At 37.1% G+C, this 13,495-nt stretch overlaps 1 protein-coding gene across 1 annotated transcript in view; it reads right to left on the bottom strand.

The window, feature by feature from the left end:
* Positions 1–12,925: 12,925 nt before the first annotated feature.
* The window catches only part of LOC127857174 (carboxypeptidase inhibitor SmCI-like), a 1,001-nt gene continuing 431 nt past the window's right edge, over positions 12,926–13,495 (bottom strand). Inside the window, exon 2 of the mRNA XM_052393593.1 lies at positions 12,926–13,413. Coding sequence (XP_052249553.1) covers positions 13,088–13,413 — 326 coding nt within the window. The 3' untranslated portion in view covers positions 12,926–13,087. The remainder of the gene's footprint in view (positions 13,414–13,495) is intronic.

The raw sequence follows: 13,495 nt of genomic DNA, 5'->3' as shown, positions 1-13,495 counted from the left end.
GTGCATCAGTTCGTAACTTCACAACTCCTCAGTTTATGAAGGCTATATTTGTTTTGTTTGGGATTTTGTTTCGCTATTTAACCCTGTTTACGTCATGTTTTGGTCATTTTCTAATGTGTGCGGGTTGTAACATGTAAATGATTGATAGCTTTACCTTACAAAAAAATCATTAAAACGCTCCCGATGCCGTTTTATTTATGATGTCTGGTCTGTTCGGAAATTAATAATTACAAATCGATCCAATAATGATAACTCAACTATTCAGTGGGCGTTTAAGAGCTGGAATATTTGTGCTAGTACAGTTCAACGTGACAAATAGACGCCAATTAAAATTGCTACGTCCATGTATAGCGTTTTCTAACAAACAGGCAATTTCTTGTTCTACTATTCGCGACATTCCATACCTTAAATCATTGATAAATTATTAGTAAAATATTACTAGTAGTAACTAGTGAATTATATAATTTGTAGACATAATTTAACTCCAGAAATACTCAAGGGAGAGAAATTCTCCTGAACACCCGCAAGTTTGTTATTAAAGGCAAGTTGAAAATTGCCCATAGATGAACATGACAATGCAAACATCACGAAAAAAAATATGAGTGATAAAATGTTTGCTGGGTTTACCGATTTGAGACGGTCAAAACAAAATAAAACTGGTGTTAATAAACATTAAACTCATAGAATCATAATAAAACTGTTAAAGCAATAAAGGAGAAGAGAACTTTGTGTATACTATTCATCAGAAAAAAAGTTTAATTGTCTTAGGCAGATAAATTGATTTCTGTTGACAATATATCAGAACCAAGAATCATAAAGTAAATCACAAATTCCAGTTAATTTTGATTATTCACTATCGATTTAAAGATTATAATTGTATAGTTGTTTAATCAATTTAATAGAATCAGTTCAAAATCAGGATGTATACAAATTAACACTCGGTAATTCCATGTATATTTTGTATCGACTTTTTGCAGTATCTAATGGCTGCCTTTGATTAAAAGAGTTCAAAGGTCTACTTAAGGATATTTAAGGTTGAAATCTTGGAATAGATTTGAACGGGGTGTTCACTCATAAATCATGATAGTTACAAAATAAAACAAAATGACCTCACGTCAACGTACGAATGCTTTCTACCACATCCGTTATCACATTTGCAAAGAACTGCATGATTAACATTAAATGACATACCCGTTACCACATTCACAAATAATTGTATGTTTTATGCCACACTCGAAACTACATTTGCAATGCATTCTATGGTTGTCACATTAAACGATATTTAAGACAATTTACAAAGTAAATTCACAGTGGGTAACTGCTTAGTGCGATGAACAGACACAGGCAATACAGATGGAAATTCAGAAAAATGAGACTATTGCTGAAGTGTTTCCAGAAATTGTCTCAATCGTGAAGGATAGCTCTTGTCCGTCTAGTTGAAGCAGTAACGGACAATGCGTGGAAGGTTTAAGTCTATTTTCAAAGAACCTAATTGCAATCTTTATGTATTGGTTATAGTATACTTATAAAACATAATATAATAAATATAAAAAATTTAACTATTATTTTTCAGGTGAATGCCACTGCTTTGAAGGTTATGGGACGGACCTCTGCTTTATTCAGCTCTCAATACCACCTCAGTTGCAAGAACTTGGCAACAATGGGACCTGTGATATCGGAAAAGGAGATCTTTGTGACTGCATTCCAATAGTTGGCGACGGCTTTGTCGAGAACGCAACTTGCATCGTGATCATATATGAGGCATGTTATATACATATATGTTCTCAAATTTGACAGGTTGAGTTTGTTACATTTAAAATGTAAGTGTTTGTCAAGACTTTTTTTAAGATTCTGCTGGAAACACAGTCATGATTTTGAAACCGGGTAACTGTTATATTGAGGGCAGATGTGTTAGCGAAGGAACGCCTGGGGATGATTTGTGTATGGAATGCAAGCCTTCGTTCTCTACGTTTGAGTGCACAAACGGTAAGGGTGAATGTATTGTATGCCAGTTTGAGTGTCACTTCATTGTAATAAGAAAACTTATTATGCTTACACACCAGTTGCAGCAATATGCTTAGACATAACTACGCGTATAATATTTTCCATTATACAAACTGTAAGTTCTTCTATTCGCAAGCATGCAATGGAGGCAGTAAAGAAAAGAAACCTAGCATGCTAGGCATCGCCATTGGTTTTCCGGCCGGAGTATCGTTGCTCGTTGGAGTAATACTTGTTTGTGTTCTGGTTGTGAAGAAACAAAAGAAACACACTACCGTCCAATCAAGGTATTACAACTACATATATTTTTGTGCATTTTAAATTCAGAATACAACATTTGAAATATGTGATCTTATTGAAATTTGTGTTTTAAACGGGCCTTTTCACAGATTTTTGCATGTTTTGAAGCTTGTTATTAAATACTTTATATTGATAAATGTAAACATTAGATCTAAAAAGCTCCAGTAAAACATCAAAAATGAAATTTAAAAAATGAAAAACAAAGAAGCCGCAGCAGGGCTCTACCCTAATATGGATCATTTTGCCACCATAATCACAATTTTAATAACAACTTTAATAATAAAATGAAATATATTGATATTAAACATATTAAATAAAACAATATTTGTGCTTCTTTTGTCTAATCGTTCTGTTGAAGTCTTTAAGAAATGATTGTATTCAGCTTAGAAACGTAAAAATATGATTGTGTCATACAAAAATTGCTTTTCATTGACCGTTCCAAGGCGGTGATCCCAGCTTTATTCTTATATGTGTGTGTGTTGATTTGTATTGTGCTGTTTCGTATTGTTTTGTCAATCGGTCACGTTGATTACCTTAAATAAAGGACCAACTAATTGTTTATAATGAGAATGTAATAGTGCTCCAGCAGCTGGATTTCACTTCTTAATATCGAACTCCATGCAATAAGTTGCATGTGATAATCTGTCGAGCCAAGTACTACATATAACCATGTTATTTATTGATTACGTAACTTATTGTATAAGAGTTACACGGAATGATCTTTTCCAACAGGATTGATGTCGGTCTTTATGATTCTTCTGCTTCCAACAAGATGTTTCCGCTGCGTATAGACCCTGGTATTTTTATAACAAAATATGTTGATGACGATGGATTCGTATTTGATTTGCCGGAACAGCAGGAGATTAATCCTATCGTGCGCTTCAATGTCTACGACCCAGTACCTGAACGACCAGTATCTGCCCTTTCGAACCCCAAGATGAACAAGTCAGACACAGCTGAAAGGAATACCGTGAGTGAACGACCTGTAACCGCTTGGTCGAACGCCATGATTCAGATGGATAACTTATTACAATAGACGTACAAACAATGCATATAAGCTATGACCAAGTGCAGACACCACGCGCACACTAATTTTATTCTCAATGAGTTTTTTTTGAAGACCAGTAACACATTTATTTTATTATTTTTTTCATAAATAGAACTGGAAATAAATACGTGTTTTTATATTGAAATTACACAGTCTAAAGCATGAACTACTTATTGTTTATGATAAAGTAACACTCAAGAAATCATTTCATGTTTAAGAACTATACATTTAACTACTTTTTCTTTTGTTTTTAGTGTTTTTGTAGAATAAATTATCGTCTAACTTAACACCTGTATCTAAACAGGTTTTATTCTCGTATACGTAGGCATGTACGATAAGCGATAATGTACAAAACTCTGACGAAAATTCTGTTCAAATCCCAAACAGATATTGTGCAATGAAGCGAAACCGTTTGATTTATTATGGCAAAAACAGGAAGGTACAATTTTGTGGGAAATAATTTCAACATCTAACCATAGGGAATATGCTGTGATATGCCGTGAATATATAGTATATTCACAAGGTTTTCTATAGACATAACGTGATAATTAACAGAAACCAGCGCGGAATACGTTCTTGGACATCTTAGAGGCTTATAAGAGGTCGCAGTCATACTCAGGGTGCAGAATCACGTGACTTTGTAGGGTTCACAATTAAACGTAAATGGGTTTAAAAACACCGTTGATAGTTGCTTTTTTAAATAACTATTTTAAAACATGTTTTCTTACGAATTTAAACTAGTGCATACACAACTGATTTTTATGCTGCTTATGTAAATGTGAAATACATCATAATTACTTTAATCTTTAATAAGCCTGCGTTCTTGATAAACCTTGTGTAATGCACGGTTATGCTTCACGCACCGTAACATTTTTTCACCGATTTCAGACGTACTCAAGGATTGTGTCCTTATACTTAAAGACACCGGCACAAACTGCAAGAAAAACTGTATTTAGGCTCAATTTGTGTTAAATGTATCGCAATAACTTGAGATATTTGAAAAAATAAAGCTCTTAAAGGTGTTAAAGTTCTGACCAACCCGTGTGTAAACCCCTCAAAACTCCGTTGATTCTGCACCCTGATACTGCGTCTACTTCTACTAAAATCTACGTATCGGAAGCATGTTGGTTTGCTTGGTTGTCTCAAATCTGGACAAGTGGGATTTCCTCCAAGTACTCCGGCTTCCTCCCATAGCGGAAGACCACTCAAAACTCCAAAATATTTTAGTTAAAACTTACTAGCTGGTATTTGCATCTATATTACGAAATTCGCTCTAACCAACGTTCGGGAGTCTAGCTAAACATTTAAACGTATTTACTGAAGGTCGATTGCATCGAAAGCTTAAGGCTCATTTGAAACGCTCTCGAGCCCGTTTACTGGGACTAGAACTAGTGCTTTGAGTCTTTATCGGAGATTTACAGAACATGTCCAGGGGTGGGGTTCGAACCGGTGACCTCCCGGTTGCTGTGACAACCATATCAACTACGCGACGGCGACCCTGAGTTCGTAAGTCTGTACAGTTTATTATAATACAGGAGTGCTGGACCACACTACACGGAATGCAGCCTATGGCATGGACGCATCTCGTGAACTTCGTAAAGCATACGTAAGGCATTCGTCTGCTTTGGTATACAGTCAACTAAAATATAGTTAGCACTGTCTTTGTTCTGAATAGAGTTTGCATTGCCCATGCATACGCCTAAAATGGCGGTAAACCAGATTGCTATATATCACCAAAAAAAATCTAAAATACCGTCATGAAATGCTTTATATTGATAAATTTAAAGATTGGATCTAATTCATGCTAAAACAATGGCAGTTGTATTTTATACATTATATACGCAATCCTCGTAGTTTCACAAATTATAACGACAACAACAGAACTCTCCTAATTACCTGGTAGACATACTCAGTAAAATTGTATTACCGAATAATTATACTGAAAATATGAATACTTAACAGCATTTTTCAAGTAATGTAATATACCAGTCGTGATATTTTAATCAATATAAACTAATAATTGTAAAAAATGCGGTATTTGAGAACTTTTAATTTCTTCCTGATATATAGCAATCTGGTTGACCGCCAATTTAATTCCCAAACGACAATTCATCTTTTTTGTAATGACATTTCAATTTAATTAATATTGCATTGCTTATATTTTAAGCGAATGAAATGATTAAAAAAAGATGTTACGAAAACTAATATTTAAAAATGACCTAAACATTCTGTGCCCAGAAAATACTCGCTTACTAGTATTGTTAAAATTATTTAACTGATACATGATGAGGAAACGATGCAGAAAAAGGCAGACAGACGCACATACGCGCTCACTCACATACAACGGAACAAATCTAATGCAACTTGCAAGAGGTTTGTTTTGTACAAAATCTCATTAAGAACAAACATAATACGGGCAAAAGCCCGAAGGGCGTTGACCGTTAATTTGTATCACTTTTCTGAAATACAAAGAGACATTACCTTATAGGCTATCAAGTCAAATAATTCCTGCCGTCACCTATTTTCGCGATGGAAAATCATAAAACGCTGGAGCACATAGACACTTCGACAAACGCTATATGACACGTAGATGCATTCCTCATGAAATAATACGTCATGGCAGTAATTATTAAGTATCGAATCGTACTCTATGTTATTGTATTATATGTTTTTGACCGCCAAAATGCATTGTTTTTTTTTCTTCCGGTTTGCCTGTTTCCCGGCCTTAAGCCGTAACGGGCAACAAGTCATATTCCACAGACTGGTTACTACAAAACGCGATAACTTTGGGCAACATATTTTCGTTAATATAACCCGTCTTAAATGTATTGCATAAATCCAGATTTCTTTCGAATCTATTTGCTTCGATATATTGATTTCTAACTGTTTTTAGTATCCTCATAAATCAATAAACGCTTGTTTAAAAATAATGTCATTTAAAATATTATAGCCGGCATCGGTATTCTCGCGGTATTTCAAATGCGCCACCCTACAGTACGTGCTGTTCACATGTCAGAGTTCATGACACAATGTGCATTCGCTCTCAGAAAGGAGTTTTACATGTGATCATTAGCAATAATCTGGTAAGTTGCGGTTGTAATCCTTCAGAAACAAGTTTCTTTACAAAATGTATCGATATTACGATTTAACTGATTTGTATTTTAGCTTAGTTTCAACTTGTTTACACCTTGATGCGTCTCACTTTGCCGAGGTTACATATCACTATATACAGATTAGGCCTAAAACCCCTAAATCTAACACTGTCGGATTTTCGTACCACAATATTCCAGATTGTTCACAATTAAACAAAAAACTTAACAAAACGCCTGCATCATTTATCAAATTTTAAGATTTGTGCTCACTGTTGGTTCTCCTTTTTTAGAAGCTGTTCTGGACATCACACAAGCCATTCTATTGAGCAAAACTGACAGTGTTGGTTTCCAGAAATCAAAAAGGACGGATTCCTGAACTATGAAAGTTTCCATGGAATGAAGTTTTTAGCCATGGTGATCTTGTTAATTGGTTCTGTAGGTTTACTTCAATTTCAAAGGAGCATATGTGAACTTTTATAGAACTTTGTAGAGTCTATATCTGTCTCTCTGTAAACAAAAATCAGCTGTCACATTATAAAGACGTATGTGCAAACATTGTCAATGGGTTGTTAAATTAACGATTTGAAGGCAATTAACATGTTGAAGAAAAGCGATTGTTCGGATGCAAATTTAGCCTATATGTCGACCAGTGTCTGCAACTAAATGTTAAACTTGCAATAAAACAACTTACCACAAGTTGGTAAAAGAACTCCATACGTAGACGGTATGATCATTTAGTAAGACAGTGTAATAATAAACAGTAGCAACTAGCACCATAAATTAATAAATTTGCTGTTTATTGTTGTTGTCCCATGATAAATATGTTATACACTAGTAAAAAACCAGCATTGTTTATTTATAAAATTGTATGTATACTATATTGTTTTGAATAAACTGCATACTATTCTGTATTATTCTTGTTTTTCATAATGCATTGAATGGATAATGATACATAAGGAATTCATTCAACAGTTTTTCAAAAGTTAACATCACTTTGTAACTACATAATACATAAATATTCTTGTAAGTTGATGTCAGTGTTTAAGCATTACTGATTGTGTTACTAGTATTTTATTTGCAAATAAATGATGTGAGGTGTTCACTATTTATATTTTATCGCAATGCATTACCATATAAGTCTTATATATGGACTGAATATACTAACATAATAAACATGCTTCTTCTAAGCCTAGACAGACTGACATATAAACAAGCAAATTCGTTGAATTGATATCCCCCGCCAAACTAGAGCTTTGTCACAGACGTGACATATACCCCCACATGCTGCATTTACACAGAATGTATACAAAGGGCCATAACTCCGTTATAAACAGATGGTGTACAATGTCATTTGGTGTGCATCATCCTCTTATCCGTATATATATATATATATATATATATATATATATATATATATATATATATATATATATATATATATATATATATATATATATATATATATATATATACTCATACCAAGTTTCAATGAAATCCACCAAAGCACTTCCAAGATATGGCTCCGGACACAAAAGTGCTGGACGGACAATGCCAAAACAATATCCCTTCACCTTTGGAGGGGGACAATAAGCTTATATGATTACTGAAATATATGTGTGTGCTGATTGTGTTAAAAGAATGTATAAATTCAAAAAATAAATATGGATGATATAACCTTATGTTTGTTTGCATTCAAATATTGACCATACAGCTACAGACTTAGTGTATGCAGTTTAGACTGTGATTTTTTAATTACTACAAAATGGCTCGTTTTGAGTGGAAACCTTATTTAAATTATGCGACAATAGTTTGCAAAAAACTGTAACCTTGGGAGATACCGGTATTAATGAAATATTTCAATTGCAAAAAAAAATAAAATAAATAAGATATCCTAGAGATCACATAATTATACATTGATAATCCTGTCAATCAAAATTGATCAGACACATTACATTATTTTGATTATGTTAAATCAGTTTATGATTGAATCAACACAGCTTACTTTGACTTGAGACATGAGATGGAATAACATGTTTCCTTGGTAGGATCAGTACTTGGCATCTTAAGGGTTATCTAAACAACACTTCCACTAAAGGGATCAATGCCGAGACCCCCAAGTCACTAAGCGGACACCATATCTACTACGCCGCAGCCATCGAACCAGCTTTAAATTCCAGAGGCTAAAAAAGCACACAATTATGAGATATTAAATGTTACGGCTTGGCAGATGCTTTTTTTTCATCAAGCAAAACATATGATTTTTTTTGGCTGATGAACTTTATAATTAAAACAATTATAATGTTTTGTACACAATAATGTCCAAAAATTTATTACGATACGTGGTTATCAAATAAGCTTTTGCCCGTAAATTAGGTAGCACCTATTATCATACTAAATAACTAGTTGTTTATGAACTCTCACAAAATATGTCTCTCTTTTTCGTTTGTTTGGAAATGTCAAACATCTTAAAAAAATACAAGACTATTTGTACAGCTGAATTAAATAAGTCATGGGCAAAATTGTTAATGTTTATTGTACACAGATTCTTTACGAAACCAAACTGATGGAAAAATACACAGAAACAGCAACGGCTTGATCGATTAAATGAGCGGTGTTGTTTAACCCGAATTAATCGAGCGCGAGGCTACACACAATTTATTGAGTTGATTTGGTCACTCGTGGAGAGAGCGATCTTGAAAAGAACAAATTGGGGGAATTTCAGAATTTTGCTCGGTTTGATAAGTACCATTTTACTTGGTCTTTATAAAGAACAAAACATTAGACCATGCAGCCGATGCCTCGTACTTTGTGAAGGCATAACCTGAACAGTCCGTTATCACTGAAAAAATGGCCAACATAGGTGAGGTTAACCATTACTATTAGTTCAATACAAATTAAAACATGAATAATCTCCCTGGGAATTTAAAATGATATTATGCGCATCTAGCAGTATATGCTATGTTTATAGTTGTCTATCGAAACCGTTGTTTATTTTTGGTGTTTTCACTTAATATACACATATATTTGTTAACGCAGCATAAATATACGAAAACAATACCCCGGAAAAAGAAAAATAATGCATTTGAATATCAACCGTACTTTCGTGTTGACGACAGAAATGATTCGATGTACGATGTGAATATAAATTTAGTTTTAGTGCAGATTCGTTAATACGACACATGAACACTTAAACCGATCCTAGTAAAAAGACAGTTCCGCTCGGCTTAGAGGACTGGGACAGTCATGTTAATATCGAATATAATTTTTATCTTTTATGAACAACTAGTAGCAAGATGAGTTTCAGATAATTGGTCAGTTACCACATATAAACTAACTCTTCTGACCCGGTAATTCAATTCAACAGTGAAAATGCGAATAATATCAATGTATATTAATGTGTTTATGTTTACGTTTATATAAGGAAAAATACAGCCTCCATACAATATTATCGATCGAAGCGTTCGATTGTAGGTTAGTTTATCTTAAACAAATATATATGTGTTGCACGAATATAGGTTGTAAAAAAATGTATTCGTTTAAATATTTTCAGTCTAGCTCGATTCTATCATTAGCCTTCGTTTATTAAAATACAACCGAGTCCATAACCTGTTTAAAACTAGTACTTGATGTCTGTGGGGAAAATATTGAGGGCGTTTCGATAAGAGGACGCATCATTTTCACTCTACTCCTCCTCGACATTATGTGTAAGGATTGGAATAACATAAAAGGTAAAGTATTTGCTTGCAATAACACATAAACAGTAGCAAGCAAATTTTAGTTATCTTTTTAACATAACATGTCGAGGAATCACCAGAGTAACGTTATAATAAGGGTGCTACATATAGCGTGTATGAACAACACGAAACTGTAGCGATTCTTATTGTGATGTAAAAACATAAAATTTCAGATTTTCGCATTTATGTTGAGGGGTCAGGATGACGTGTACCGCAACCGATCCCCCAACCCCGCTCCCCCTCCCCCGACCTCTCTCGAACCGCCTCTGGTGAATATAAAGTCGATTTATTTTAACTGCTGAAAACTACGGACACTTGATAGGCAATGTGAAGGTATGCACATCTTGGGCAAAGATAGTGACCATAGATCAGCATGACGGACATCGTGAAACAAGAACACACACTCATGTATGAATCATTAAGACTGTGAATACTTCACATGTGTACGACTAGAGTTGTCCGTATTGGTGTTGAATAACCCGCCGACGCCTCATGTCATAGTATGTAGCAAATGTGGACGTTCTTTATTGTGTGTCCACCACTATTAATCACTCTTCTACGTGGGGTGTTGTACCATGGTCCTGATACATTAAACCACATGATTCGAAGTCAAAATGAGGGACAGAATGATCTAAAAAGAAAATAATCTAATTACACTTTTCAAATCGCTGATGTTACTCGCTCATCTTTCTATTGAACAAACTATCCTTGTATAACTAACCAATAAAAACCGCAAGAGGACTACGAGTACTGCATTGTTAAAATTAGTCCTAATATCAATTGCATTTTGTTTTACTTCAATTACTTCAATTCAGACTATGATTGTATAATGGGCGAATAAAATGTGTTTAACGCTTCCATCCATTACCATGTATCCATTTAATTCCTTTTTATCGCGTCAGAACATTTACTAGCTATTAACAGATCGACCATTGACAAAGTATTTCATGTACTAGTAATTGGTTCTCACTCACTGTACTGTAATGATGACGTTTATATTAAGAACTACGATGGTTGAACGCAAGTGAGTAAACATTAAGTATATGTATTCGCTCACTCCTTATCTACCGTATGTCGTCCCTTCATTCAGACGCGCTCACTAATTTATGTCTTTATTGTATAGCTCTTTTATTAAATTAAAGCGTGTATGATATATACAATCACGTGCCATGTTTATGTGTACTTGATAATTTTTTAATAAGGACCTATAATTAGCGGAACGCGTAAAAGACAAACACACAATCGCATAAAAAACAAACGCGATAGTGATTGCAACCGTTGCATATCATGTGAATTTAAGAGAATAGGTGTAAGCTCGCTAAAACCCAAGTCTCACTATTGCCGGAGGAGCCCCGGTCCATCCCGGTTTGCTTACCCCGGTCAACTGGAGAGAACAGGGATGATTCGTCGAAACATTTTAACGCGGTCAAACTATTTACCGGTGCCGCCCCGGTTGAAGCCGGTCAACAACCCGGCAGAGTCCCGGTCATTCCCGGATTGGCTACGGTTTATCCCGGTGAAGCCCCGGCAGAGCCCCGGTTGTCACCGGTAATGCCCAGGTGGAGCCCGGGTGAAAGCCGACAGCGTCCCGGCATAGCAACGGTCAACCGTTACTCCACCGGCACTCATCGGGGCTATACCGGCATCAGACCCGGGCAGAGCTACGGCAACGCCCCGGTTTAATCGCGGTCGTCGCCGGTAATGCCCAGGCGGAGCCCCGGTAAATGCCAGTGGCGTCCCGGCAGAGCGCCGGTTTACCGATGTACCGTAGCTATACCAGGACTCTCCCGGCATTCACCGGAGCTCCACCTGGGCACCTCCGGCGACAAACGGGGCGGTGCCGTAGTCTGGCGGAGTCTGTACGGGCTCTGGTGGAGCTACGGTGCCGTCCAGGTTGTTCTCGGTGCCGTCCCGGTTATTCCCTGTGCCGCGCCGGTCGTTGTCGGTCATTTCCGGTGTCTCCCGGTTCAAACATTTTAATACTTGCTCGGTGGAGCCCTGGTTGTATCCTGTCGTCCTCGGTTCATCCCGGTCGTCCCCGGTGGAGCCCCGATTCATCCCGGTAGAGCTCCGGTTCATCCCAGTAGATCCCGGATCCCATACAGACCCCGGCAGAGCTACGGTAACGATCCGGTTGTCGCCGGCGGTGCCCCGGTAGCGCCGGTGAATGCCGCTAGAGTCCCGGTATAGCTACGGTACATCGGTAAACCGGCACTCTGCAGGGACGCCTCCGGCATTCACCGGCGACGACCGGGGTTAAACCGGGGCGTTTCCGTAGCTCTGCCGGGGTCTGATGCCGGTATAGCCCCGGTGAGTGCCGGTGGAGTTACAGTATACCGGGGCTCTGACGGGACGCTGCCGGCTTTCACCGAGGCTCCACCGGCGAAAACCATAGCTCTGCCGGGGCTTCACCGGGATAATCCGTAGCTAGTCTGGGGTTGACCGGGACTCTGCGAGATTGTTGACCGGATTCAACCGGGGCGGAACCGAGAAATAGTGTGACCGAGTTAAAAAAAAGTTCTACTAATCATCCCGGTTCTAGCAGGTCGACCGGCGTTAGTAAACCGGATTGGAAGGGGGCTCTAAAGGCAATAGTTAGACTTGGGCTTTAATTGATATTAACCAAAAGTGGCTTCGCTTCACAAATAATTTAAATTTTAAATGATAGTTACGACGATCTCGTGTTTTATACAAACATATCCGTGTGTAACACGCAGTACATGACACGCTAAAAAAGCAAATTCTATAGCAAGGGAAAAAGAAGATTTATTGTATTTATAAACACACATCATTATATCATAAATAATTTGTTAATATCGCCTGCTTGTGCAATAACAAAACATAAGGTATTTGTATAGTCACTGTCTAAGTTCATACGGTCGTATTCATGATGTTTCCATAAGTATAATCAACTACGGATATCGTCGTTCGATCGTGCATGCACGCTGGCAAGCATTAAGCGTCTCAAACATGTTGTCGTTGCCAGCACACCCGCCGTAAACAAACTTCTTACAGACCCCGTTGTCGTAGAACCATCGTTCTAAACGCATACGGCAAGGCCCGGTTTCTGAGGGCAGATTGCAGACTACGCACTTCCGCTCGCATTCCTCTCGCGTCTGGAAGTTGTTCCGGTTCCCTCCGCAGCCGCCGTAGATGAATTCCTTGCACACGCCTTTCACATGGTACCAGTTCCGGAATGCGGCAAAACAGTTTCCGCTGTCCGGCTTCAGACTGCAAACTGGAACGTATATTTTAGGCCATTGATCAGACATTACACTTCTTCAGTCGTCTGCATTAGCAGTTTCGACTTAAGCATTATT

The sequence above is a fragment of the Dreissena polymorpha genome, chromosome 14, assembly GCF_020536995.1.
Source record: "Dreissena polymorpha isolate Duluth1 chromosome 14, UMN_Dpol_1.0, whole genome shotgun sequence".
NCBI classification, from domain to species: domain Eukaryota; kingdom Metazoa; phylum Mollusca; class Bivalvia; order Myida; family Dreissenidae; genus Dreissena; species Dreissena polymorpha.
This window is presented reverse-complemented; position numbering and strand designations above follow the sequence as displayed.